This window comes from Budorcas taxicolor, chromosome 16 (genome assembly GCF_023091745.1).
Source record: "Budorcas taxicolor isolate Tak-1 chromosome 16, Takin1.1, whole genome shotgun sequence".
Classification (NCBI taxonomy): domain Eukaryota; kingdom Metazoa; phylum Chordata; class Mammalia; order Artiodactyla; family Bovidae; genus Budorcas; species Budorcas taxicolor.
The window spans coordinates 69,397,689-69,422,458 of record NC_068925.1 but is presented as its reverse complement, the minus strand read 5'-3'; the positions used below and the strand labels follow the sequence as shown (position 1 = coordinate 69,422,458).

Here is a 24,770-nt window from a genome sequence, read left to right as displayed (position 1 = left end):
GGCTCTTAAAGGAGTAGGAGGCTTTAACTGAGGGACTGTATGGGGCTAGAGTCAGTGTGGAGACTAGTTTCTTGGTTCTTTTGAATTAGTTGTGAGGTGAGGCTAGCTTGTTGGAATGATTCCTACTAATGTCAAAGATTTAAATTTTGTTTGTTTTTAAAATTTTAACTTAATGTCTCTGTAAGTTAAATCTGTGGCCCCCTACCCCCGGCCCTATATGTACGTGTGTGTGTGTCTGTGTGTAAGTGTCTCTGTGTGTGTGTCTGTGTGTAAGTGTCTCTGTGTGTGTGTCTGTGTGTAAATGTGTGTGTGTGTGTGTGTGTGTGTGTGTGTGTGTGTGTGATATGAGGATATGCAAAGGGGACCTGAAAGACCACTGCAGCACCTGACTTGAGAGAAGGGAAAATGGCCAATCAACATTTGGGACTGGTGGTGAGTCTTACATCCCATGAGTAAGGGAGGCACTACATAGGCACATTTATTTATTTTTATTATTTAAAATATTTATTTACTTACTTATTTGGCATCATCTGGTCTTAGATGCAGGCCGCGGGATCTTCACTACATTACTCAGCCTTTTGTTACGGCGCACGGACTCTCTGGCTGTAGTCCACAGACCCCAGAGTGCATGGGCTCAGTAGCCGCTGTGCAGTACATGGGCTTAGCTGCTCCACGGCATGTGGGATCTTAGTTAACTCACCAGGGATTGAACTGCTTCTCTTGCATTGCAAGGTAGTTCTTCACCACTGGACCACCAGTGAAGTCCCCACAGGCAGATTTAAACTATGAGTTAATCTCCCACTTTAGCAAGCATTAGCCAACTGGACAGAGGACTAGTGCTTGGCAAAGGGTGGCTAAATTTGCAAAAGACCCAAATGCAACAGAAAAGAACCATCAAGTTGTTAATTAAAAGGGGAAAAGTAAAAAAAAAAAAGGATATGCAAAATGTTTAGGGTCATTTTACTAGGAGAACAAGAAGCCTATAATACGGTAGAAAATGATTCTGAAGTGAATTCATTTCATTTTCTATAAATGTAAGCTACCTAGTTCCAAAAGCCTAGAAGGAGGTCAGGTAAATGATGTCTGCAATCACACTTTCATTCATATGTTTATCAAACACCTATTTATCTGTAGTCACTGGTTACTGTTGATACTATGGGGAACATAGAGCCATGGTTTATATCCTAACTGAACTGTAGTCAGTTCAGTCACCTAGTCGTGTCCGACTCTTTGTGACTACATGGGCTGCAGCATGCCAGGCTTCCCTGTCCATCACCAACTCCCGGAGCTTGCTCAAACTCATATCCATTGAGTCAGTGATGCCAGCCAACCATCTCATCCTCTGTGGTCCCCTTCTCCTCCTGCCTTCAATCTTTTCCAGCATCAGGGTCTTTTCCAATGAGTCAGTTCTTCGCATCAGGTGGCCAATGTATTGGAGTTTCAGCACCAGTCCTTCCAATGAGTATTCAACTGAGCTTACGGTCTGATTAAGGAACTGAGCTTACTGAACTGAGCTTACAGTCTGATTAAGGAACTGAGCTTATTGAACTGAGCTTACAGTCTGGTTAAAGGAGCACAACACAACGTGAGAGGTGCACAGACAGAAGTATAAGTGTGACGCCAGACTAGGGTTCAGGAGACACTTCAACAGCTGGGGGATCTGGAGAGTAAGACCTACGATGGTTAGTTTCATGGGTCACCTTGGCTCGGCTATGGTGGTGGTGGTTTAGCCGCTAAATCATGTCTGCCTCTTGGGACCTCATGGACTGCTAGGCTCCTCTGCCCATGGAATTCTCCAGGCAACAACACTGGAGCGAGGTGCCATTTCCTCCTACAGGGTATCTTTCCCACCCAGGGATAGAACCTGGGTGTCCTGCATTGCAGGTGAATTCTTTACAGTCTGAGCCACCAGGGAAGCCCCTGGCTAGGCTAGATCACCCAGCTATTTCATCAAATACTTGCCTAGGTGGTGCTGTGGAGGTATGTTGTAGATATGGTTAACATCTACAATCAGTAGACTTTAAGGAAAGATTACCCTTGACGATGTGGGTAGGGCACAACTAAGGTTTTCCAGAAAAAAGGAAATTCAAGACCGAAGCATCAACTCTTGCCTGATTTTCCAGAATTATCCTAGAGATTTCAGATGGACCTGGCAGCCCCCATAGTTGTGTGAGCCAAAATAAAATTCACACACACACACACACACACACACACACACACACACATCTTATTTGTTCTGTTTCTCTGGAGAACCATACTGGTGCAGGATCTTAGTCATGTAAAGTTGGGAAGAGGACTGGGAAAGGTGTGTGACGCAAGCTGACAATATGTACAGAAGCCAGGAATGAGAAAAAGCAGCCAGACCAGGAAGCGCCTTACATGAAAGGGTTTTACCTCGGCGAGTGAGAGGATCAGATTCACAATTTACAAAGGACATCCGATTATTTTATTATTGAGAGCAGAAGTCAAGAACGCCGTTTCAATTCCACCAGGAAGGAATTCCTAGTAAGGGAAATATTTTTAATAGGAGAAAGAAGGAGACAGCCAGCTGAGTCTATTCTGGAATTTAAAAAGTAATTTGGCATTTCAAATCGTCGATGGCCACAGCCTCGCATACAGCGTTCTTTTTACAATCCAGAGCCTTTCCGCTTTACCTCCCTCCTTCACGTCTATAGCTTTACGCGAGGAAATTCTCCTGGTCCCTGGGGAAATGCTCCAATCTGACCGAGCAGCGGTTCTGGAACATAAACTCTCTCACAGCGCTGGAGGTGGGAGGGCGGAGGTCAGCAGGGGATTCCCGCTGCGCAAGTGGGAAGGAGGAAAGAGTTTACAAACCGGCTGAAGTTCCGTTACAGCCTGTGTGCGGCGAGAAGACTCGTCCATCACAGCTGCAGCCGGGCGTCTGCCCACTTTCTGCCCGCTCTCGTGCGGGTTCGGTTCCCGCCCCACCCCCCTCCCGCTCCCCGATCGCCGGGAGTCCAGCTGCCCCAGCGCGGCGGTCTGCCAGTCTGGGAGACGTCTAGGTTCCTGACAAGCTAGGATCCGGGTGCGGAGGTGCGCGCGGAGCACCGAGTTCAGACTGAGGTCCGAGGGTCCTCACCGACCACATTCGCAACCTCTGTGCCCGGCCAAAGAGGTCTTGCCCTGAGAACCAAATGGATTTTTCTTTCATTTCCTTTGCATCCCTAAATGTCTTCACCCTGGCTCCCGGTGCCCTCCCCGATTCGATCAACGTTGTGCTGACAAAAGCTAGTTGCCCAGGTCCAGCACCCTGGAAGATGGGGGGTGGAGGTCGCTGGGGCTTGATAAACCTTCCCCAGGCGCGGGCTGGAAGAAATCAGCATCCTTATTACTGCCCCCACTCCAGGGATCTCAGGGGGTACGTTTCTGTACAGCCCTGGTGGGGGAGGGAGGAGAGGATGCCCACGTGCTGGAGTCCAGGACCCCGCTCCCCAAAGCTCGGTCCCACACCTTGCAACCCGACCTGGAAGGAGACAGGTTGGAGCCGGGTGTACCCGAGAGCGTGAGTGAGGATGTAGAGAGAGGGGGCAGGGTTAGCGGACCGGTCGGAGAGAAGAGGCAGCAGGTGAACCCAAGGGCTGGGCCCGCAGGCAGGGACGCGGATTGAGGGGGCCCTCGGAAGAGCCAGGGGAGACGAGGCGAGGGTTGGGTTCGCAGGGCTGGCGGGGAGGCGAGCCCAGGCGGTGAGACGGACGGGGAAGGGGGGGCGGGGAGCCCAGGGGGAGGGAGTTCCGAAAGGAGGGAAAGGAGCGAGCCTGGAAGGGAGAGCGGCGGCGGCCGGCCGAGCTGCGAGCTGGAGGGCGCCCGGCGCGCCCAGACCGTGCCATCCCCACCTTCGCCCCCGGGGCGCCGAGGGCTCTGCCGGGGAGACGCACAAAGACATGCGAAGAGGGGCTGAGCGAGGCTCGCGCACAAAGACGCCAGGGCGCACAGCCGCTCGGGCTGCACCCACCGCCCCCGCGCCGCGCCGCGCCGGGGCCGGGCCAGCGCGCGGCCCGGGGCGGAGCGCGCGGCGGCGGCGGCGGCTGCGGGCCGGCGCGGGACCCGGGTCGCCCGCGCTCTCCGGGTGACCCGGGCCCGGCCGCAGGCGCGCGCGGGGGCGGCGGCGCCCCAGCCCAACTTGGCCTCGGCCTCGCCCTCTGCCCGGCCCGCGGGTGTCCCCTCCTTCCCGCGATTCCGTGTCTTCTCACGCTCCCCTCCTCCCTCCCCGCGTCCAGCCCTGGCTCTCCCCACCTTGTAAAACAAAGCCGGGGGAAAAAAAATGCCTGCCTGTGCAGCTTGGAGCGCGCAGCCCGTCTCTGAATAAGTGAGTACAATGGCGTGTTGTTTGTAAAAGCTTCAAGTCCGTCTTTTTCCAAAAACAAACAAAAAAAATTGTGAATGCTGCATGCCTCATGCTTCCCAGCGCCTCGCGGGAGAGAGCCGGCTATAGAGCAGGAGGTGAGACCCCCGGGTACCCCCCCTCCCCATCTCCCGCCGCGCGTTTTCCGTCCCAGCCAGTCCCGGGAGGGTTGTAAAAGCCCCGCTGGCAGCACGCGGACGTTTTCCACCTTTCGTTTCCCGTCCAAGGTGCTGGATCCCAATCTGGGGTTGGAGGTAAATCTATCCCCGGATCCACTCCTGGCTGCTTCTCCCCACTCTCCCGCGGGTGCCTGGGCGTTTTGCATCTGTCTTGGGTGTAGGTTTGGGACACTTAGGGGAGTTTCCGAAGGAGGAGGGTCAGCTCTTGGGAGTCGCCCGACGGGTGACCCTGGTCACACTTGTTGCCTACAGCGCGGTGGCATAGGCAGTGGTGCTGAAAAAAAGCCCATTTCTCCTGGAATTGAGTCGTCAGTTGTGGCCGGGAGCGAAGAAGACAGACGTGGGTGCGGATGAGAGGCTGGGATTAAGCGGAGGCTGTGAGGTGCTGCAGGCAGAGAAGGGAAGGCGTGATGGTGCCCAGAGTGTGTGGAAGGGGTGAATCTTTGATTCCTTATTCTAAGGAGCTTCTCTTCATGATCATACATCAAACGACATGGAGATGGAAACCCAGAGGGTTCCCCATATTCGTGCGGAAAGACTCTTGTTTTTTATTTTGGTGTTTCACCAGGTTCTGCCCATTCTGTCTGCCAAATGTGCATTATATATACTTCTACTAATTAAAAAGAAAAAGCAATAACTTAAAAGAATTAAAATACACCAGGAAATGTTTTAGCTTAATAATACACACAGTACACACACAGTCTTAAAAATCTCTTCCTTTTCCCCCTAACCATATAATATCTTAATTTGGCATTGCAATTTAGGATTGGGATTTGGAAGCATCAAGGTCTTGGTGTTTTCCAGTGCTGCAGACAAGAAATCAGTGATGGGAAAAATGAGAAAGATGAGAAGAGAGCACAGAGAACTGGGGAGGAAAGGCTTGGACAGCTTCCTTCAGAGAGATAATGTGGAGTTTCTGAGTGATTTTCTGTTATTTTTGTTCCAAAGATGGCTTAATTTTAGATGATGACCTTTATTTTTCACTGAGACTCACTAAGCAGCTTGGAGGTGGGGTGAGGTGGCTAGACAGCAGATGACAGTAATTTCAGCTGTTATCAACATTTCTATTAAAATGTTTCAAAAAATTAAAGCCTTGAACACATGCTGTGCCATGCTTAGTTGATCAGTTGTGTGGGACTCTGTGGTCTACAGTCCAGACCCCATGGCCTGTAGCCATGAAACACATATCCAATGCTTATTTGAGATGAAGTTTCCTTTATGAATATCACATGTTAAAAGGTGTCTGCTAATTTGTGGTTTTATTTGAAGCAGGTGACAGTATCAGGAGGGAAATGTGTACATATCTGTGCATAGCAGGTTGAACCATTTGAATCTGCTGAAATGACCTGTACTTATGTGGAATCCCTACTTGGAGCCCAAGCCACAGTTACTTCATCAGGGCCCTGACTTCCCTTCAAAGTCCGAATCATTCAGAGTTATGCTGATTGAGCAGCGCTTTGTTACCTGCCATCATTACACAACACTCCTTACTTAGTTCTGGTGCTTCACATAGCTTTGTTTGCAAAGCTTCTTTCAGATGGGCACAGATGATTTATTTTATGAACGCCAACTGTGGCGGTCCTACATTTAACTCACAGTGGTAGACAAGAGGGCAGAGTATGTAGTCATGTGAAAATTGACACTCCTTATTCCCTTCTTATTTTCAAGTAATTTCAGCTACCTGTATGATGTTTGGGTGCAATTGCATAGGTATTTCTTATGTACTTACCTAAAAAGTGTTATTCAGATTGCTGCTGCTGCTAAGTCGCTTCAGTCGTGTCCGACTCTGTGCGACCCCATAGATTGCAGCCCACTAGGCTCCTCTGTCCCTGGGATTCTCCAGGCAAGAACACTGGAGTGGGTTGCCATTGCCTTCTCCAATGCATGAAAGTGAAAAGTGAAAGTGAAGTCGCTCAGTGGTGTCCAACTCTTCGAGACCCCATGGACTGCAGCCTACTAGGTTCCTCTGTCCATTGGATTTTCCAGGAAAGAGTACTGGAGTGGGGTGCCATTGCCTTCTCCGGTTATTCAGATTAGGTTATAATTTTATTAAACACCAAAGTAATTTTGGGCTTCCCTCATGGCTCAGCAGTAAAGAATCCACCTGCCAACGCAAGAGACGTGGATTCAATCCCTGGGGTCGGGAAGATCCTCTGGAGAAGGAAATTCCAGTATTCTTGCCTGGGAAATCCCATGGACAGAGAGGCCTGACCGGCCATGGAGTTGAAAAAAGTCAGACATGACTTAGCAACTAAATAACAACAACAATAACAAAGTAATTTTACTTATATTTGTAAGAATTATGGATGGTAAATCAATTATTCTGTCCGAGTTAATGATATTTTGAAGTGTCCCATCTTACAGCCATTCTATTACCCCTTTTGGTTCAGTGTTGCCTTTCCAATCAAATACTCTGTAGTAAATGGCTTATTTTCCCTTTAGCAAGTGGAAGTCTAGTATCTCTTGAATTTTCTAAAAATAAATCCATTAATGATATTTTGGAACAGCTGAGATAAATAATAAATGGATTTAGAGTCACCCCAGAGTATATGGGAATTTGTAAGAGAAACATAAATCCTCTCTAATGGAGCAATTAGCTTTGTACAGAGCCTGTAGGTCTAAGGTGTGAGACAAGGTTTTAATTTTTTTTTTCTTGATAATGTTCATTGTTGAAATGGAAAGAACATGTCATCTCTTGGCTGCACCTGTGATTGAGCCAGAATGGGTGACAGTGCTTTTGTTTTTCTTTTTTCAAGATATCAGAGATTGAATAACAAAATACAGAGAATACTTAATCATGAGCCCACTTTGGATGCGGGCAAAAAGAAATGATAGAGCTATTGAGTGGTTTATTTGCCATCACGTTTTACCAGATAATTACTAATGTTTTACTTCGAGCAACAATGTCTGGAGTGCAAATTCACTTATAATACAGTCCCTTTATTGTAATGAATTTTTAGATAATTTGCTTGTGATATAGAGTGTTCTTGAGAATAGGAATAATACCTTAGCCTTCTTTATGAGCATTCAGATAGCTAGTTTTAGTACCATCAACTCTTAGGAGTTCTGCAAATGTGTTCACTAGCACGTTGGACAGGTGTACATTGTTAAATTAATTAGGAAGACCGCAGGCATTCTTTTATTCATTTTTTTAAAGGTTCTTGGTCCACCTCCTGGTTTTTTCCTCCTCCTATTGGAAACCCCAATAGCAGCAGAGAGCTGAGACCCACCCCCTTCTCCCTGAACCTCATATACGGTCCTGGATGCGACCTCATGGGCACACTTCTGGTTTAGGCTCTGGAGCTCTCACCAGGATAGCAGGCGGAGTCCAGACCACTTTTGCTGACCCCTCTAACCTCCCTTCTCTGTTGTTGGCAGTGGCGGCCCCTGATTTGCTGGATCCTAAGTCTGCTGCTCAGAACTCCAAACCCAGGCTCTCCTTCTCCACCAAACCCACTGTGCTTGCTTCCCGGGTGGAGAGTGACACGACCATCAATGTTATGAAATGGAAGACGGTCTCCACGATTTTCCTGGTGGTCGTCCTCTATCTCATCATCGGAGCCACCGTGTTCAAAGCCTTGGAGCAGCCTCACGAGATTTCCCAGCGGACCACCATCGTGATCCAGAAGCAGACGTTTATTTCCCAGCACGCCTGTGTCAATTCAACCGAGCTGGACGAACTCATCCAGGTGAGGCCCCCAGGAGTTGTTACTCCGTTTTCCCTGCGGGGAAGACAAGTAAGAAGAGGCAGTAACTCAGCATCTGCCTGTGGGGTCCTCTTCCCTCTTCTCCTTAGCCTGGGCCTCTTTGGCCACCGTTTCTTTTTCTTGGTATTGTGCTGCCTCTCTCTTCTCCTGCTTCTCCTTTATTCTCTGTCTTGCTGCTCCTTCTCATCCCCTCCTGCCCTTGTGTTTCTCTGCTTCTTTCCTATTGTCACCTCCCTTCTTTCCGTTTGCCTTGTCTTGGAACTGCCAGTGAATGCCCGTGCACGTGGGGTCACCCTGCTGGAGGCCCTCAAGGCGAGAGGCCCCTTGCTGGCTGAGAAACTTGGCTGTGACGAATGAAGGGAAAACGCAAGGCGGGAAAAGGGCAGTAATTGTGGCGCTGGCCGTCATAGGAAAGAAAAGATGGGTTTGTGGTGCGACCCGCTTCAGGTGGGCACCCCTCATGGTCAACAAGCCGTAGCTCACTTCTTTAATCTCACCGAAGTATAACTCCAGTAACTGGCTTTTTAAGGTGTCTGGGCAGAAGTGATTAATCATTGCTTCTCTAAACCCCAACTAAAAGCAATTTACTACTAACACAGAAAAATGGAGTTTTTGAATAAAAAGTAATTTAGTTTTAATTTACTCTATAATGGCAGAGTAGTATCCTTATGGAAAAACTTTTTTTTTTTTTTTTTTTCAAAAAAAAGTTAATCCCAAAATGATGTAAAAATTTCAGTTAGACTCCTTGGAGATGGCTATATTTTTGTTGTAGATTTCTTTTGTTTAAAAGAATACATTGGTCCAACCAAGAATCTTGGTCAAGATGAAAACCCTAGAATTTTATTTCATAGTTGAACACATTTTAATGATATATATATATTCATTTTTCTATGGAGCCTATTTTTCTCACCAGTTTTAAGTCAAATGAGATTGAAAACCATCTGTGAGTCATCAACTGAGCAGTTTCTTCCTCATGTTATGCTTGGTTTTTTGCATCATTTGAGTGAGCTGGGATAGTCGATTGAGGGAAGAAATTATTAGTGATTTTTTATCCAGTTTCTTGCTCTATGGCTTTTCTTCTCATATTCCCTCTTGCCATGGATCCCCAAATGTTACTTCTGTCTTTTATCACCCTATTTATAGAACACACACACAAGTTCTCATTCAAGTTTTGTTAAAAGCTATGAAAGCTCGTACGCTCTTTTTCTCATCTACCACAGTCAGCACTTCTGCATCTCACCTATTGGACTTAAATTTTGGAAAGGTTCTTTAGCCACTAGATACTGAATTCCCTACTATTTGTAAATGATGGCAACATTTTCAGTATTGACAATGTACCTGCCAGAGAATATTGATTCAACCATCCCATTTCCTATTCCTGCATAAGATCATTTCCACTTCACTCTTGATTTGTGCATATCATCTGTAGTGGTACTAAAAATCTTTGAAGAATCCCCACTTCCCTTGAGTTTTAGAAGAGCTCCTGGTTATTTTGGCAGAGGGAACATGAAGTTGTGGTAAAAATCTAAACTTTGGGGTTGGATAAGATGTTTTAAACTCCATTTGAGTACTTTACTAGAGGTTTTATCTTGAACAAGTAATTTTCCTCTCTAATTCTTAATCTATCTAGAATGAAGGAAGAAAAGCTATCAAACAGGTTGCTGTGAGGAGTAATGAGATAATCCATGTAAGGCATTGAGGTGCTCAAGAAGTGTTAGGCTTATTTGCTGCTGTTGTTATTTTTCCTTCCCTGCTTATCTCTTAATTGGGTGGAAGCTTCTGTTTCAGGTAGTTGCATTCTTACCTTCTCCAGAGAGATTGTTTGTCTTTGGCAGAGAAAGAAAATGTTACTTTTTTTTTTGGAATAAACACAAATGGAGCTCAGTATATGACCTAATTTTTATTTCTTTCTGCTATCCACAGGCAATCCATTTTAGCCTTATTGATATTCACTGCTGATTGAGTATTTTTGCTTCTCAAAAAATCTTAAGGATTTTGGTGCTTATTCAGTACTTTTAAATGCAGAGGTTGCATGTTATTTATAGTCATATCCATCACCTTTCTAACCCTGTGGTTTAAATAAATTATTTTTCTCTCTTTGAATATAACTTGTTCTTATCAGAGAAATCTTTGTAATGGCATGGCTCCAAGGGTCAAGATCAGTGTCTAAATAGGGAGGAAAGCGAATGAGCCAGGAATCGTATATTAGAATTACATTTCATTTGTGTGATTCTCATAAATTTCCAAGTGTTTTCCCCATGTTTATTTTCCTTTTTACTCCTGCCTTAAAGCCTCATGAGTAGTCATATTAAGCAGTCATATTGCAGCTCTAAGGATTAGAAAACTAAGACACAGAAAGCCTCATTGACTTACTCCGGACAGTATCATTAGGATCAAAGTTCAGGTCTTCAGATCTGGTTTTATTCCTAGGCGTTTGCACTCTTCCATGGCTTTCAGAGCTGAGGGTGTGACAGGTGATAGAAGTTCAGGCCTAGTGCTGATAGAGAAGGAATTCTGGATTCTTTTTGTAATGAGTGGGAAAGGAGGAGGAAGTGGATAGTAAGACAGTAAGACCAACATCAGTTAACCTTAGGTTACCTACAGTTAACCTAATCTTTGTTGTTATTGTTCAGTCGCTAAGTCATGTCCAACTCTTTGTGACCCCATGAACTGCAGCATGCCAGGCTTCCCTGACCTTCACTATTTCCTGGAGTTTGCTCAAACCCATGTCCATTCAGTCAGTGATGCCATCCAACCATCTCATCCCCTATCACCCACTTCTGCTCCTGCCCTCAGTCTTTGCCAGCATCAGGGTCTTTTGCAATGAGTCGGCTCTGCCTCAAGTGGCAAAGTATTGGAACTTCAGCTTCAGCATCAATCCTTCCAATGAATATTCAGGATTGATTTCCTTTAGGATTGACTGGTTGGATTTCCGTGCAGTCCAAGGGACTCTCAAGAGTCTTCTCCAGCACCACAGTTCAGAAGCATCATTTCTTTGGGGCTCAGCCTTCTTTATGGTCCAACACTCATATCCATACATGACTACTGGAAAAACCATATCTTTGAGCAAATGGACCTTTGTCAGCAAAGTGATGTCTCTGCTTTTTTTTTTTTTTTCCTATTAATTACACCTCTCAGTGGGCGATTGCAACCTCATTCCACGCTGCGGTTGTCTCACAGGGTAGCCTAGGCTTGGGGGCAGGGGGGAAGGGGAGATAGGGGGATGCCGCCTTAAGGCACATGAGAGCGACTTCCTCTTCTCTTTTGATTCCCAACATGTGTGTTCCATCTAAGTGCTGTTTTTGGCACAGGCCCTCTAAGGCAAGATTGAGGTGGCGGCAGAGATATCAAGACAAAGAGATCTATTCTGGGATGAAATACTTTGAAAACTTTGATTTTTCAACTTTCTTTACATTTGTTAGTTTGATATCAGTACAGAAAAATATATGGAAACATCTTTAAATTTCAAGAGTCATGAATACATTAATAATAGCCAAAATTTAATGAGTAATTTCTATGTGCAAGGCAATGTTCTAACTCTTTATATGTGTTATCTCCTTTAATTCTCTTAAACAACTCTATGAGGAATGTGCTTTATTATGTATATTTAACTTATGTGAAACTGAATCAGAAGGAGCTAATTTTCTAAAAGTTAGACTGTACTGTTAGTCAAAGCTAAATGGACAGACTCCAGAGCCTATGCTTTTAGCTCTTGAATTTACTGCCTCTTAAAACAGGTAATAAGAATTAAAGTTTGCTGCAAAGTTCTATATCACTTTATTTAGTAAAGTGTAATGAATATCAAATTGTAGTCCTCTGTATGCAGTGATTTATATTCTATAACATAGCTTTCTCTCCATATACATAGAGAATATATAACCTGTATTTTAACATTCTTTTTGGACAACACTGTTTGAATGTTGTTGTAAACCAGTAGAGGCATAGTTATATTAGATATGTGAAAAAAAGTAAAAGTGTTAGTTACTCAGTCCTACTCTTTGGGACCCCATGGACTGTAGCCCACCAGGCTTATCTGTCCATGAAGTTCTTCAGGCAAGAATCCTGGAGTAGGTTGTCATTCTCTTCTCTTGGAGATCTTCCTGACCCAGGGATCAAACCTGGGTCTCCTGCATGGCAGGCAGATTCTTTACCATCTGAGTTACAGGTTGTTGTTGTTCAGTTGCCAAGTTGTGTCCAACTCCGCTCGATCCCATGGACTACAGCATGCCAGGCATGCCTGTTCCTCACCATCTCCTGGAGTTTGCCCAGGTTCACGTCCATTGAACTGGTGATGCCATCCAACCATCTCATCCTCTGTCGCCCTCTTCTCCATCTGCCTTCACTCTTTCCCAGCATCAGAGTCTTTTGCAATGAGTCAGGTATTTGCATCAGGTGGCCAGAATATTACAGCTTCAGCTTTAGCATCAGCCCTTCCCAAGAGTATTCAGGTTTGATCTCCTTGCTGTTCAACGGACTTTGAAGAGTCAGCTCCAGCACCACAGTTCGAAAGCATCAATTTTGCAGCACTTAGCCGGAGAAGGCAATGGCACTCCACTCCAGTACTCTTGCCTGGAAAATCCCATGGATGGAGGAGCCTGGAATCCCATGGATGGAGGAGCCAGTCCATGGGGTTGCCAAGGGTCAGACACGGCTGAGCAACTTCACTTTCACTTTTCACTTTCATGCATTGGAGAAGGAAATGGCAACCCACTCCAGTGTTCTTGCCTGGAGAATCCCAGGGACGGGGGAGCCTAGTGGGCTGCCATCTATGGGGTCGCACAGAGTCGAACATGACTGAAGTGACTTAACAGCAGCAGCAGCAGCAGCAACAGCCTTTATTGTCCAGCTCTCACATCCATATGTGACTACTGAAAACTCTTTAATTAGATGTACCTGGTTTTGATCTAGTTATTTCCATGTTTGCTGAATCAATTATGAGATTTAAAAAAAAGAGCAAAATTTTTTGATCTATACATTGATCAAAAGTATTTCATGGGGTATTTTACTCTTGTTTTACCATCTGAGCTCTACCCTCTGTGAGGTAGGTAGGGAAGGTATTTATTCTATCTGCTCTTTGGGTGAAGAAACGGACACATTTAACATGTGGTAGGTCATGTAGTAGCCTCAGATCTAGGTCTTGGAGTTTTCCTGTTGGGGGATTATATTCTCTGCATGGTTCCCTCCTTTCAGTTTTGTTCTTATGGATTCATTCAGTGGTGTTTATTGAGCACTTCCACTGTGTTGACCTTTGTGCTGGATATTGAGCCAAGTAAAGTGACGGAAATAACTTGGCTTCTCTTAAAATCCTCTCTCCTCCAGAGTCAATGGAAGAGACTGTTATGAACTTAATCATGAGATAAGTACTTACAGATTGGAGCTGAGCTGCTGAGGAAGAAATTAACCACCCAGTGAGAGTGGAGAAGACACAGAAGTAGTGAAAGGGAAACTGGATTTTCATTGTGGAATCAGAGCTCTCTGGAGGAAACCTGGGGATCAGCAGATGTTTGAGGCAGAAGGCATGGTGTAACTGGATTGTCTGGGTGTGAGGGGCGGCATTATGAGCAACTCTGGTAGAGCAGAGCAAGGCCTCTTGTTCCATATGAAGGAGGTGGGCTTTATCCTAGGCCTGGTCCCCTCCTTCTGGAGGAGGAGTGCCACTGAGGGCATTGGCTGGGTACCAGGGGATGCCTGGAGCTACCTGCCTTAGAATGCCAACAGACTAGACTTAAAAAAAAGAAAAACTTTGCTTTATATTAATTCTACTATCATTATTAGTTCACAAGTATTTATTAAATCCCTGCCATGTGCATTGTCCCAGGCACTGAAACACAGTAGAGAATAAAACGTGAAAATTCTTGCTCTGGGTGAGCTTGCATTCTCCTAAGGGAAGACAGTTTATTAGGGAGTGATAAGTCTCAAGAGAAAAACATAACAGTGAAGAGGGATAGGAAATGTTGGATGGTCCTGGTGATGAATGTTAGATAAGGTCACTGAAGAAGCTCCATGGATAAGGTGACTTTTAATGAGGGAATTAACTCAGGGGCCATCTGGGGAATAACACTCAGCAGAGGGCTCAGCGTAACCCAGAGATGAGAGCGTCCCTTGTGTGCAGAGGAGCAGCTGGGATGCTGGGAGCGCATGGTAGAGAGGGATGTCAGGCAGGTAATGATGGCCAAGTCCTGTAGGGCCTTGTAAGTGATAATCAGGAGTTTGGCTTTTTTGGTACAGATGAGTGTCCTCTCGCGTGTGTTTCACCAGGATCCCTCTGGCTGCCGACTAGAAGATAGACTGCAGGAGGCGACGGGCAGAAACTGAGAAAGCAGTTCTGAGGCTCCTGCGGTAATCCTAGTGATGGATCAGGGATAAGGGGAGCTGGAAATACGGTAGTTGTGGTAAAGGTTGTAAGATATGGTTAGATTCTAGATATGGTTTGCAAGGCTAGCCAGTGAGACTTACTCACGGACAAGATGGGCAGGGCAAAGGTGAGGCGTTGAAGATAACCCCAATATTTTTGTCCTGAGGAACTAAGAGAAGGCAGTTTTCATTTTTCTGAGATGAGGAAGAGTGCTGGGGGAGCTTAGTTTTGGGCTCTGATAGTGTCCATTAGACAGACTTTGGTTACTGAAGAAGAGCTGTGCGTGTGTGCACGCTAAGTTACTTCTGTCATGTCTGACACTTGGCAACCCTGTGGGCCGTGGCCCACCAGGCTCCTCTGTCTATGGGATTCTCCAGGCAAGAATACTGGAGTGCGTTGCCATGCCCTCCTCTAGGGGATCTTCCCAAGCCAGGGGTTGAACCCACCACTCTTATGTCTCTTGCATTGGTAGACGGTTCTTTACCACTCATGCCAAAGAAGATTCATAGGACCCCCAGTAACAGTGCGGGAACATGGCTCAGTACTGCAGACCCACAGTCCATGCCAGGCCATACTCTTAGAACCCCCTGTGTGTGCTTAGAACACCATGGGACCAGGAAGACCAAAACGGCGTCTTAACTGGAGTTTCCAGTCCCCTGCTGGCCACTTCGGCATTTTCTTGTCATATCATCAGCCTCGGTGGCACCGCTTTCCAGGAGACTTTCTGAGACCAGGTGCAAATCATCTGTCATACTGTTATCCGCAAATAATGCCGACAAGCTGGTGCTCACCTCCCTGAAGTGCCTTAGGCCGTGGTTATAAAACAGCAGTCTTGATCAGTGTGTCTCATGCCTTTACCAGGGGACGGTGTTGTGTGGTTATTTTAGCCCAATGGCTCAGGCTAATTCTTGCCCAGCCAAGTCAAATCTGAGATGCCTGTGAGCACATCCAAGGGTTGATGTTGTGTGGGATCCTGGAGATGTGTTGGCCTTTGGGGGAGTGGTCAAGAGAAAGATATCCTTTTGGAACTCATCTTTATGCCAAAACCATTTGAAGTCAAGACTTTGGGTAAAATCACCTGGGGAATTGGTGTAGGTTGAGATGAGCAAAGATTATAGTAAACTCCCAGGAGAACGTCAACATGTCGAGGTTGCTAAGAAATAGATCCCAAATTTACATGAATGATTGATTTACAACCTAAGATTTCAAGGATGTTTCCCTCATTTTAGCAACGTGTATCACCCCATTCCCCCAAGGTTTCATTTTTCTTTGCATAGGGACCCTTTAAAGAAACATGTAAAAAGTGGTCTCTAATCATGGGAGCCACTGAAAATGTTTGAATGGGGGAGCAATTATGTTTGGAACTGTGGCTCTCTTAATGGCAAATAGGATAGTTGGGCATATGAAAAATGCACTTAGACCTGATTGTATATGGTGGTGAGTGATATTACATGGTTCTACGTATAGTATTGTGATTCACACCATTCTGTGTACAATTAGGGTTAGGGTTAGGGTTAGAGTTGTATAAGCATCCAGGTATATATATTTGGCTTCCATTTAGGGGATGAACCCACTTCTCTTGCATCTCCTGCATTGACAGAAGAAATCTTTACCACTTTACCACTGTGCCACCTGGGAAGCCCGATATATATTATACACACACACATATGTTCATCTTTGATCATTTTATTTATGGATACAATATCATGTTGTCCAGAGAGCATCTAAAATGGCTGTCTTTTCTTTTGGATGAATTTTGACTTTAGAACATGATTTTAACAAAAAAAAATACCCCCCAAATATTTAAACCATCCCATAAATACTTTTGGGTTAATCTCTGGAGAAGGCACTTTTAGATAGCATAATGTGTAAACTTCTAGTTGCTGTTCGTTGTTCAGTCGTTCAGTGATGTCCAACTCTTTGTGACCCCATGGACTACAGCACACCAGGCTGTCCTTCACTATCTCAGGTTTACTCAAACTCATGTCCATTGAGTTGATGATGTCATACAAACCATCTCATCCTCTGTCATCCCCTTCTCCTTCTAGTAGCATGGATTAGTTTACCAGAATATCTAGGAGTTATTTAAAAACCTGGGCTTCAAGGGTGAGGATTACTCAGGAGCACTGTCTTCACAGTTACAAGAAGGAATAAGGTATCAAGGGTGATACAGAAGTCTTAAGGAAAACCTTGTCAATTTCCAGTTTTCCTGGGATTTCCTGGAATTCTGTCATTTGCTACTTTCTTAGTGAGATGTGTTTGCCTCCCATCTCTCCCTATATTTTAATGCTATCTTGACTTTCAGAGTGAAAGCATTGAAATGGAAAACTTTTTTTTCCATGTGTAAGTACATTAAGTAACAACTGAGATATTTTCATTCACTGTTTTCTAATTACACTTAAGTTTTTGTATAAAGCATAAAAGTAGTTGTCAGAAAAATATTTTATCTCCAAAGGATATATGAAAATTAAGTAGTTAATATTTGTTAAAAGATTAGTAAGGTACTATATGAATATTATATATCAATAAAATATGACCCAAACTGATATGATTAAAAAGGAATATTTTCAAATAATAATGGCATGATTTGATAGCTGGAATGGTTATTGGAGAATATGAGAAATTCTTTTGCAAATACATTGTGAAACATTTAAAAATAGATTTTGGCTGACAATTTATTTGGGCTAAACTAAAAACATGACGTAAATGTAAAGCTCCAATAGTATTAGAGTGAAGCTTGACTAGAATATATCTGTCAATATCAATTATGATGGTGGCTGTAAAATTCTTAGAGTTGTGTATCTACATTTTCATTTTGTCATATATTTGAATACTATTTTTCATGTTAAGGCATATTATATTACTTAATTCACACAGCCCCTGACATGTATATTTTAGTTCACATTTGTACAATGAGGAAACTGAGGCACAGACAGATTAAGTGCCTTGTAGTTCAGGAAGAGACAGAATGGTACCTTGATTAGATTCTTCCTTGTGACCCCATCTCCAGGGCCTTTTGCTTAGATGGTTACGCAAGAATGTGTGTAGCATAATGTCTAGTGATAGTAAATACCCAATAAGTATTTAGTTCAAGGGTGTTGGACTGTGCTGTGCTGAGTCTCTCAGTTGTGTCTGACTCTGCAACCCCATGGACTGTAGCCCACCAGGCTCCTCTGTCCATGGGATTCTCCAGACAAGAATACTAGAGTGTGTTGCCATGCCCTCCTCCAGGGGATCTCCCCAACCCAGGGATCGAACCCAGATCTCCCACATTGCAGGCAGATTCTTTACTGTCTGAGCCACCAGGGAAGCCCAAAAATACTGGAGTGGGAAGCCTATCCCTTCTCCAGATCTTCCCGACCCAGGGATCCAACCAGGGTCTCCTGCTTTACAGGTGGGTTCTTTACCAGCTGAGCTAACCTGGAAGCCCTAGGTCAAGAATACATCTTTTAAAGAAGTAATTTGATTTTGTTTGGTCAGGAAGCAGAGAGGTTATTCTTCATCATCCCCTTTTGTAGATAAGGAAACTGAGGCACAGAATGTCTAACTCTAGGTTACTCAGCCTTTTTTGTCTTAAGGTGCTGACAGTGGCATAACCAGCATTAGAATTGTGGAGTTGTCCTTCTGGTGATTCTGTAGTTCGTTTCCACTGTTCCAAAAGCCTTTTCGAAAGCAACATTATTTTCTTGTGTGTTCTCACCCTGGGCCCCGGTTTTATCCAGTCCTGCAAACTAAATCAGATTTCTGACTTGTGCACCAAGGATACACTGTCTTCATTTGAAGTTGCTAGTGCATCTATACACTCCACGCTGTTCTTAGATCAGCAGCAGAAGGTGCAGCAGGTTTGTAAGTGTGAAGGCAAGATGTATGCTTGTGGAAAGCTAGACTACAATTATAAGGCCACAATGAGCAGCTAAAATATAATGCAGAAACACGTGTTTGGGCGCAAGTCATGCTGAAGCCTGAGCAGGTGAGGTAAGTCAGGGAAGGTGATTTAGAGCTGGTGAATTCTTACCTGGAAGGAGGAAGGTGGACAGAAGTGAAAAGTGGAAAAGCAGAGGGAAATAATGGCAAGAACAGACTAAGTTAACATTCTGTCTGTAGGATTATAGCACTTGCATCCCTTTCTTGATTTCTAACATTCACAATAGTATCTTGTACAAAATCCAGATGATTCCAGTAGATATCAAGAAGAAGGTAACAGTCTGAAATCCTTCCCCCAGAGTTGGCCAAGACCTCTCTTTAGGCATTTATATAAATGGAATAGACTGGTGTGTGTGTGTGTGTGTGTGCGCGCATATATGCATATGTCCGTGCAGAACTATACACACAAGGAATCACATAGGCATGCCATTTTGCCATCTCCATTTTTTTGCTCACCGTTGTGTAGGGGTCAATTCAGGAATATTCCAAGTCTTCATGTTAGATATCGTCTGAAGGGTTTTGACATAGAAGCCTAACAGAGAGTGCTACCCGCCCCCGCAATGTCCCTTGTGGTGGGGGATTTAAATTCTCTTTTGGTCCTTTGGTCCAAATGGTTCATTCTTTTCATAAGCAATGTGTAGAGGAAACTGAAGTATTGACTGAAGGGTTCAAGTACGGAGTATTGAGGAATATGCAGTAGAGCCTGTGGCATTGCAAGAGAGAACTACTCCTCTCTCTAGATCTTGGAGTAGCAGAACTGCTATATCCTGAAAGGTTTTCATCTCAGGAAGTGAACGATGGTTCTTTTTAGCCATTAAACTGGGAGCCTCTGGTCTAAACTCAGAGGCATGGCCCCATTCATTCCTATTTTGTTAATTTTAAGTATTCACATAGATTAGATGATATCCTTTTCAGTAAGGGAATGAGATGATGTTTTCTATCTTTTTTCAGCTGTTTCCCTGCCTTTTATTTTTATGCACATTTGAATATCTTGGCTGAATCAAGAAGAGTAATTTATCTAGCTTAGGATTTCTTACTCTTAACAATGGTACCAAGGAACATTTAGAAACAGTTCCATGGTTGCCTTTATAAAGCCAGCTTTAAAAGGGATATGTCTACCCTGTGCATCCTGACATTATAAAAATCTGTCATGGATCTAATATCCATAAGCTTAATTTATCTAAACCCTTTGAATTTAGCTGTATTTCATCCTGTACCTTCTCTTGAGATATGTCTTACTTTCTATTCAATAAAGTTTTTCCTTTCAGTTGCTCTTTTATAGAATTACATCCCTTAAGTTTTAAGCCATTTGCCTAGTGAATTTTGCAAACAAAGAAATGTAATTCCCTTCTAAAGAGAGGGACACTGTCTTTTTTCTTTTCATTCCCTACCGCATCTAAATTCATTCTCACTCAGCTTGTATGCTTTTATAATTCTTGATAATGTGTCTTGGGTCTTTGACTTTCTGGTAGTAATGATTTTTCATCTTTTCCTTAGCTTACAGCGTCTCCTAGATTATTTTACTTATCCTTTTTTGAAGGATAAGTTAACATTTTGATAAGTGTCAATTAAATCTGTGGGCAGTATTCCAGAAGAGGAGGAATCATTATGTAGCACAAGAGTGGCTGTCGGTTTTGTTTCTTTCTCTGTCCTTTTTTTCCCTTCTGTTTTACTTCTGTTACCTGTCTAGTTATGCCTAGTGTTTGTATGCTGGCATTGTTGAATGATGCCTTCAGGCAAAGAATCGCAGTGACTTGAGGCTTCTTCTAGGTTACTGAAAACACTATTTGAAAAGGGTGCATGCATGCATGCTCATTTGCTCAGTCGTGTCCGACTCTGTGACCACATGGACTGTAGCCCATCAGGCTCCTCTGTCCGTGGGTTTTCCCAGGCAAGAATACTGAAGTGGGTTGCCATTTCCTCCTCCAGGGGATCTTCCTAACCCAGGGATCGAACCTGTGTCTCCTGCATTGGCAGGCTGATTCTTTACCACCTTGAGCCACCTTGGAAGCCCATTTGAAAAGGGTAACCTAGGTTATTTTCTCACCAGTCCATTAGTTTTCACTTGACAAAGATGAGCTTCAATTCTCATTCATGTGCCTCTTCACCCAGGCACGTGAGATTTTAAAAATTTAATTGAACATCAGGCATTTCACAATCCTAAAGATCATAGTAGTACTTCCACACTTTGACATTTCCCTTTTTAGTGTAAAATTAAAACTGCAGAACAGATACCTTCAAACAGATTTAATCCTTTCAGATATCTATTTATTGTATCTACATTTCTAAACTATTAAAGCCTTTCCTTTTAGATCTGTAACCAAATGTATGCATTTTTACAAAGAATGTTTGTTTCTCAGTCTTTAGTACATACTCTTCTTTTTATGACTTCTTACATTTTACTAATTAGTTTCTCTCTATGTACTCGCTTATAATAGCTGTTTGATTGGTGAAGCCTACTTTCTCTATGCACAACTGCTTTATTTCCCCTCTATGATTAGTTATCTTGCATCTGTGTTCAAAAATATACTCTATGTGCTTTCATTCTGTTCTGCTTTTAATTTTTCTCAGAAGACTCCAGTTTATTTAGAATTTGTTGTTATATGTGAGAGAGCTCCAATTAGTCCTCAGTCTATAATGATGTTTTGTGAAAGTGCCGATATTTGCAGAGTGTTAAGTTTAAAAATGGCTTCTCAGGTGGCTCAGGTAGATTAGCAGGTAAAGAATCTACCTGCTAATGCAGGAGACACAGGAAATGCAGGCTTGACCCCTGGGTTGGGAAGATCCCCTGGAAAAGGAAACGGCAACCTACTCTAGTAATCTTGCCTGGAAAATCCCACAGAGAGAGGAGCCTCGCTGGTTATAGTCCATGGGGTCACAAAGAGTTGGACACGACTTAGTTACCGAGCAGCAACAGCAGCAGCCAGCAAGCAAGTTTAAAAATATGTGCTTCTTTTTAGGGGTACCTAAGAAATCACAACTTACCAGAAACTTATAGAAGTAAGTTATGTTCTCTGGTGGTGTGACCATGAAGGGAACTCTGGGCAATAAGTAAAGTGACGAATGTGAGCACTTTGGACAAGGTGAAGGACCACAGTAGACACTGTCCCACGACCAGGTTGGTTGCAGTGATGCACATTTCAGTAAAAAGAATTTTTAATTCTTAAATGTTCCCTTTTTAGGGTCCCCACATAGTTTCTTGGCTATCGTAAAACCTCTTTTCTCCAGTTATGCATCTATTGTTATTTTGCTAAAACTCACTTCAAGGAATATGGGGGGCCATTAGAACTCATAAGCTAAAACAGGGCATGTTCCTTTTGGGCAAATGAAAAGTTCTCCTTTCCTGTCACTGTTATTCATGTACATATAGAGAGGGTGATTTAAGTGACATTTGATTTAAGTGACAGATATGGTAAAAGGAGCTCCTTTCTCCTTGACACCATGTACATTTGGCCCAAGCGGACTCTAATGGTGCCAAGGAAGCAGAGTCTGAGATTCGTGGGTGAGGAGACACTGGCCTGTGTCTGTTTTGATATTTTGGTGTAGTTCTGAGAGCAGAGGTGCCTCACTTCTCCTCCATGTTTGAAGGGGCATCCTTAGGGAGGTTTTGTGTTAACCAAGAGTCGCGTGTGTCTGTGGTTCTGTGTGTGTTTCCAATAAGGTGACAGTGTACTCAGGATTCACTAACAGATTTCCAAGCAAGGCAAGGCCAAATGGGTTAGAAAGGAGAAGCATTGTTATTAGATGGTAGAGTTCTTATGCTTTATTTTCAGAGGGAATAAAGGGAAGGTCTTATTTTTTTTAAAATAGCCCTGGAGATGAATAGAAATTATGTTCTTTAGTGGGCAGCATATTTTCACATAGCAGCATCCAGATGTTTCTCGAGCAAAGCAGCAGCTGGTGAATATGGCAGAAATCTCCTTGGCTTTGACTTTAGAGCCTGCTCGGGCGATTGTGCCGTTTTCTGGTAAAACAGAGTTTACAATGTTAATTGCATATCAGTCCATAAGGAAATTTAAAGGTGTCTGGGTGCAATTCTGAAGATCTTGTTGGGTGAGGGAGGAATTTCTCTGAACATCTGTTTTACCCTTGCTTCTCAGAAGGTGAGGCAGGCTGCTGCTCTTCTCCATCTGTCCCAGTGGATGCACAAATCAAGAGCATATCAAAAATGGAGACATTTATTCCCAGGTTTTATGAAAAAATTTTATAAGACAAAATTATATTTTGATTAGTCAACTTATCACTAATATAGGAGAAAAATAATTGATTTGTAGCATAGTTTTGTGAATTCGAATTTTTTTGACATTTGGACATACACTGAACATCCTGAGTTCTCTCTTTCTGAATCATCAGTTCAGTTCAGTCGCTCAGCTGTGTCCGACTCTTTGCGACCCCATGGACTGTAGCACGCCAGGCTTCCCTGTCCATCATCAACTCCCTGAGCTTGCTCAAACTCACGTCCATCGAGTTGGTGATGCCACTGAATCCTCACTCGGAAACATTTTTGCATTCATCTGTCATGTTCAACGGAGAAGGCGATGGCACCCCACTCCAGTACTCTTGCCTGGAAAATCCCATGGACAGAGGAGCCTGGTAGGCTGCGGTCCATGGGGTCGCGAAGAGTCGGACACGACTGAGTGACTTCACTTTCACTTTTCACTTTCATGCATTGGAGAAGGCAATGGCAACCCACTCCAGTGTTCTTGCCTGGAGAATCCCAGGGACAGGGGAGCCTGGTGGGCTGCCGTCTATGGGGTCACACAGAGTCGGACAGAACTGAAGTGACTTAGCAACAGTAGTAGTCATGTTCAGCATACCAGCTCTTAGAGAGACCTGAAGTAACATGATGTAAAGATCTACCCGTCTAAAGGAAGTAGTTAAAATGCACTTTCATTTTGCAGCAGTGTTTTTTAAAAGGTGTGGTTTTAAGCAAGAGGGATCATCAACATAGAGCTATACTGACAGAGTGCTCTCTTGAAGCTGTTACACTAGTGGGAAGTGGCTGAAAATAAAGAAGCAGCTGAACAAGATAATTTCAGGAAGTGCAAATATTCTAAAGACCAAAGAATGACCCAGTGAGATAGGGGAAGGGCTCCTCTAGAAGGGCTGTGTTCAGATGAGTTTTCTCTGAGATGATGCCAATGAGATGAGGTTTGAGTGAGGGAGTCAGTCATGTAGAGATCTTGGGAGGAAGTGTTCCAGGAGGAGTTGGCAGCAAATGCAAAGGTGAAGAGCATCCTTGGTGTGTCCTAGGACCTATGCAAGCACTGGCGTGGGTGGGCCATTTTTTGTGAGTTGAGGGAAGCCGGCCAAAGCTTTCTGCTGCTGCTGCTAAGTCACTTCAGCTGTGTCCAACTCTGTGCGACCCCATAGACAGCAGCCCACCAGGCTCCCCTGTCCCTGGGATTCTCCAGGCAAGAACACTGGAGTGGGTTGCCATTTCTTTCTCCAATGCATGGAAGTGAAAAGTGAAAGTGAAGTCGCTGAGTCATGTCCGACTCTTAGCGACCCGTAAATGGTCTAGGTTTTACATGCAATGGAAATCAACAGATAAAAAATTAAGAAAGAAACAAATGTAATTATGTCATAGTAATGCTAGGCAAATAATACAGTGATTTGTTAGGGAGATTTAATCAAATAAAATTTGAAAGATTAGTTGGATAAATTTTAATGAAAGTTGATTTTGTGAAGAATTTTAAGTAAGGGGGAACAAACGAGGTTTGGGCTAGTAGGAGAGGAGAAAGTCCTTCAGGAAGACATGTTAAAGGGTGATGAGCCTGGTAATGTGTGTACTTTTGGGGAAGATAAGGGAGGACAGATGACTAAGGGTTCTGAAGCTGATACTAGATATTCAACATAGTGTGTGTAAGATCCATTGGGAAGAAGATCATTTCAATGAGCATAGTAATTGCTAGATGATTTGCATGGGCTCTGTGTGGCAGAAGCCCTTTATTTTGTTTTTATTTTATCAAAATACATCATAATCTCTTTTAAAATATAAGATGTATATTTATTGCTTAAATTTTTTTTTTATTTAAAACTTCCCACAATGGTGATATTTCTGGTCATGTTACAGCTTACATGCTACTGTAAAAAGTTGTATAATTACTTTTTCCTTGATAAATATCAATGTTCTTTTTTTTTTTTTACTCTGGTTAATAAGTTCCAAAGCTTCACACCAGTTTTCATTTTTCATTTCTGGAAGATGTTTATCAGATGATGACATTTGACTCCTAATTTGA

General features: G+C 43.8%; 1 protein-coding gene across 1 annotated transcript in view; it reads left to right on the top strand.

Moving 5' to 3' along the window:
• The first annotated feature begins 4,415 nt into the window (after positions 1 to 4,415).
• Positions 4,416 to 24,770, top strand: part of KCNK2 (potassium two pore domain channel subfamily K member 2) — a 134,706-nt gene continuing 114,351 nt past the window's right edge. Inside the window, exons 1-2 of the mRNA XM_052653991.1 lie at positions 4,416 to 4,461; positions 7,921 to 8,231. Coding sequence (XP_052509951.1) covers positions 4,416 to 4,461; positions 7,921 to 8,231 — 357 coding nt within the window. The remainder of the gene's footprint in view (positions 4,462 to 7,920; positions 8,232 to 24,770) is intronic.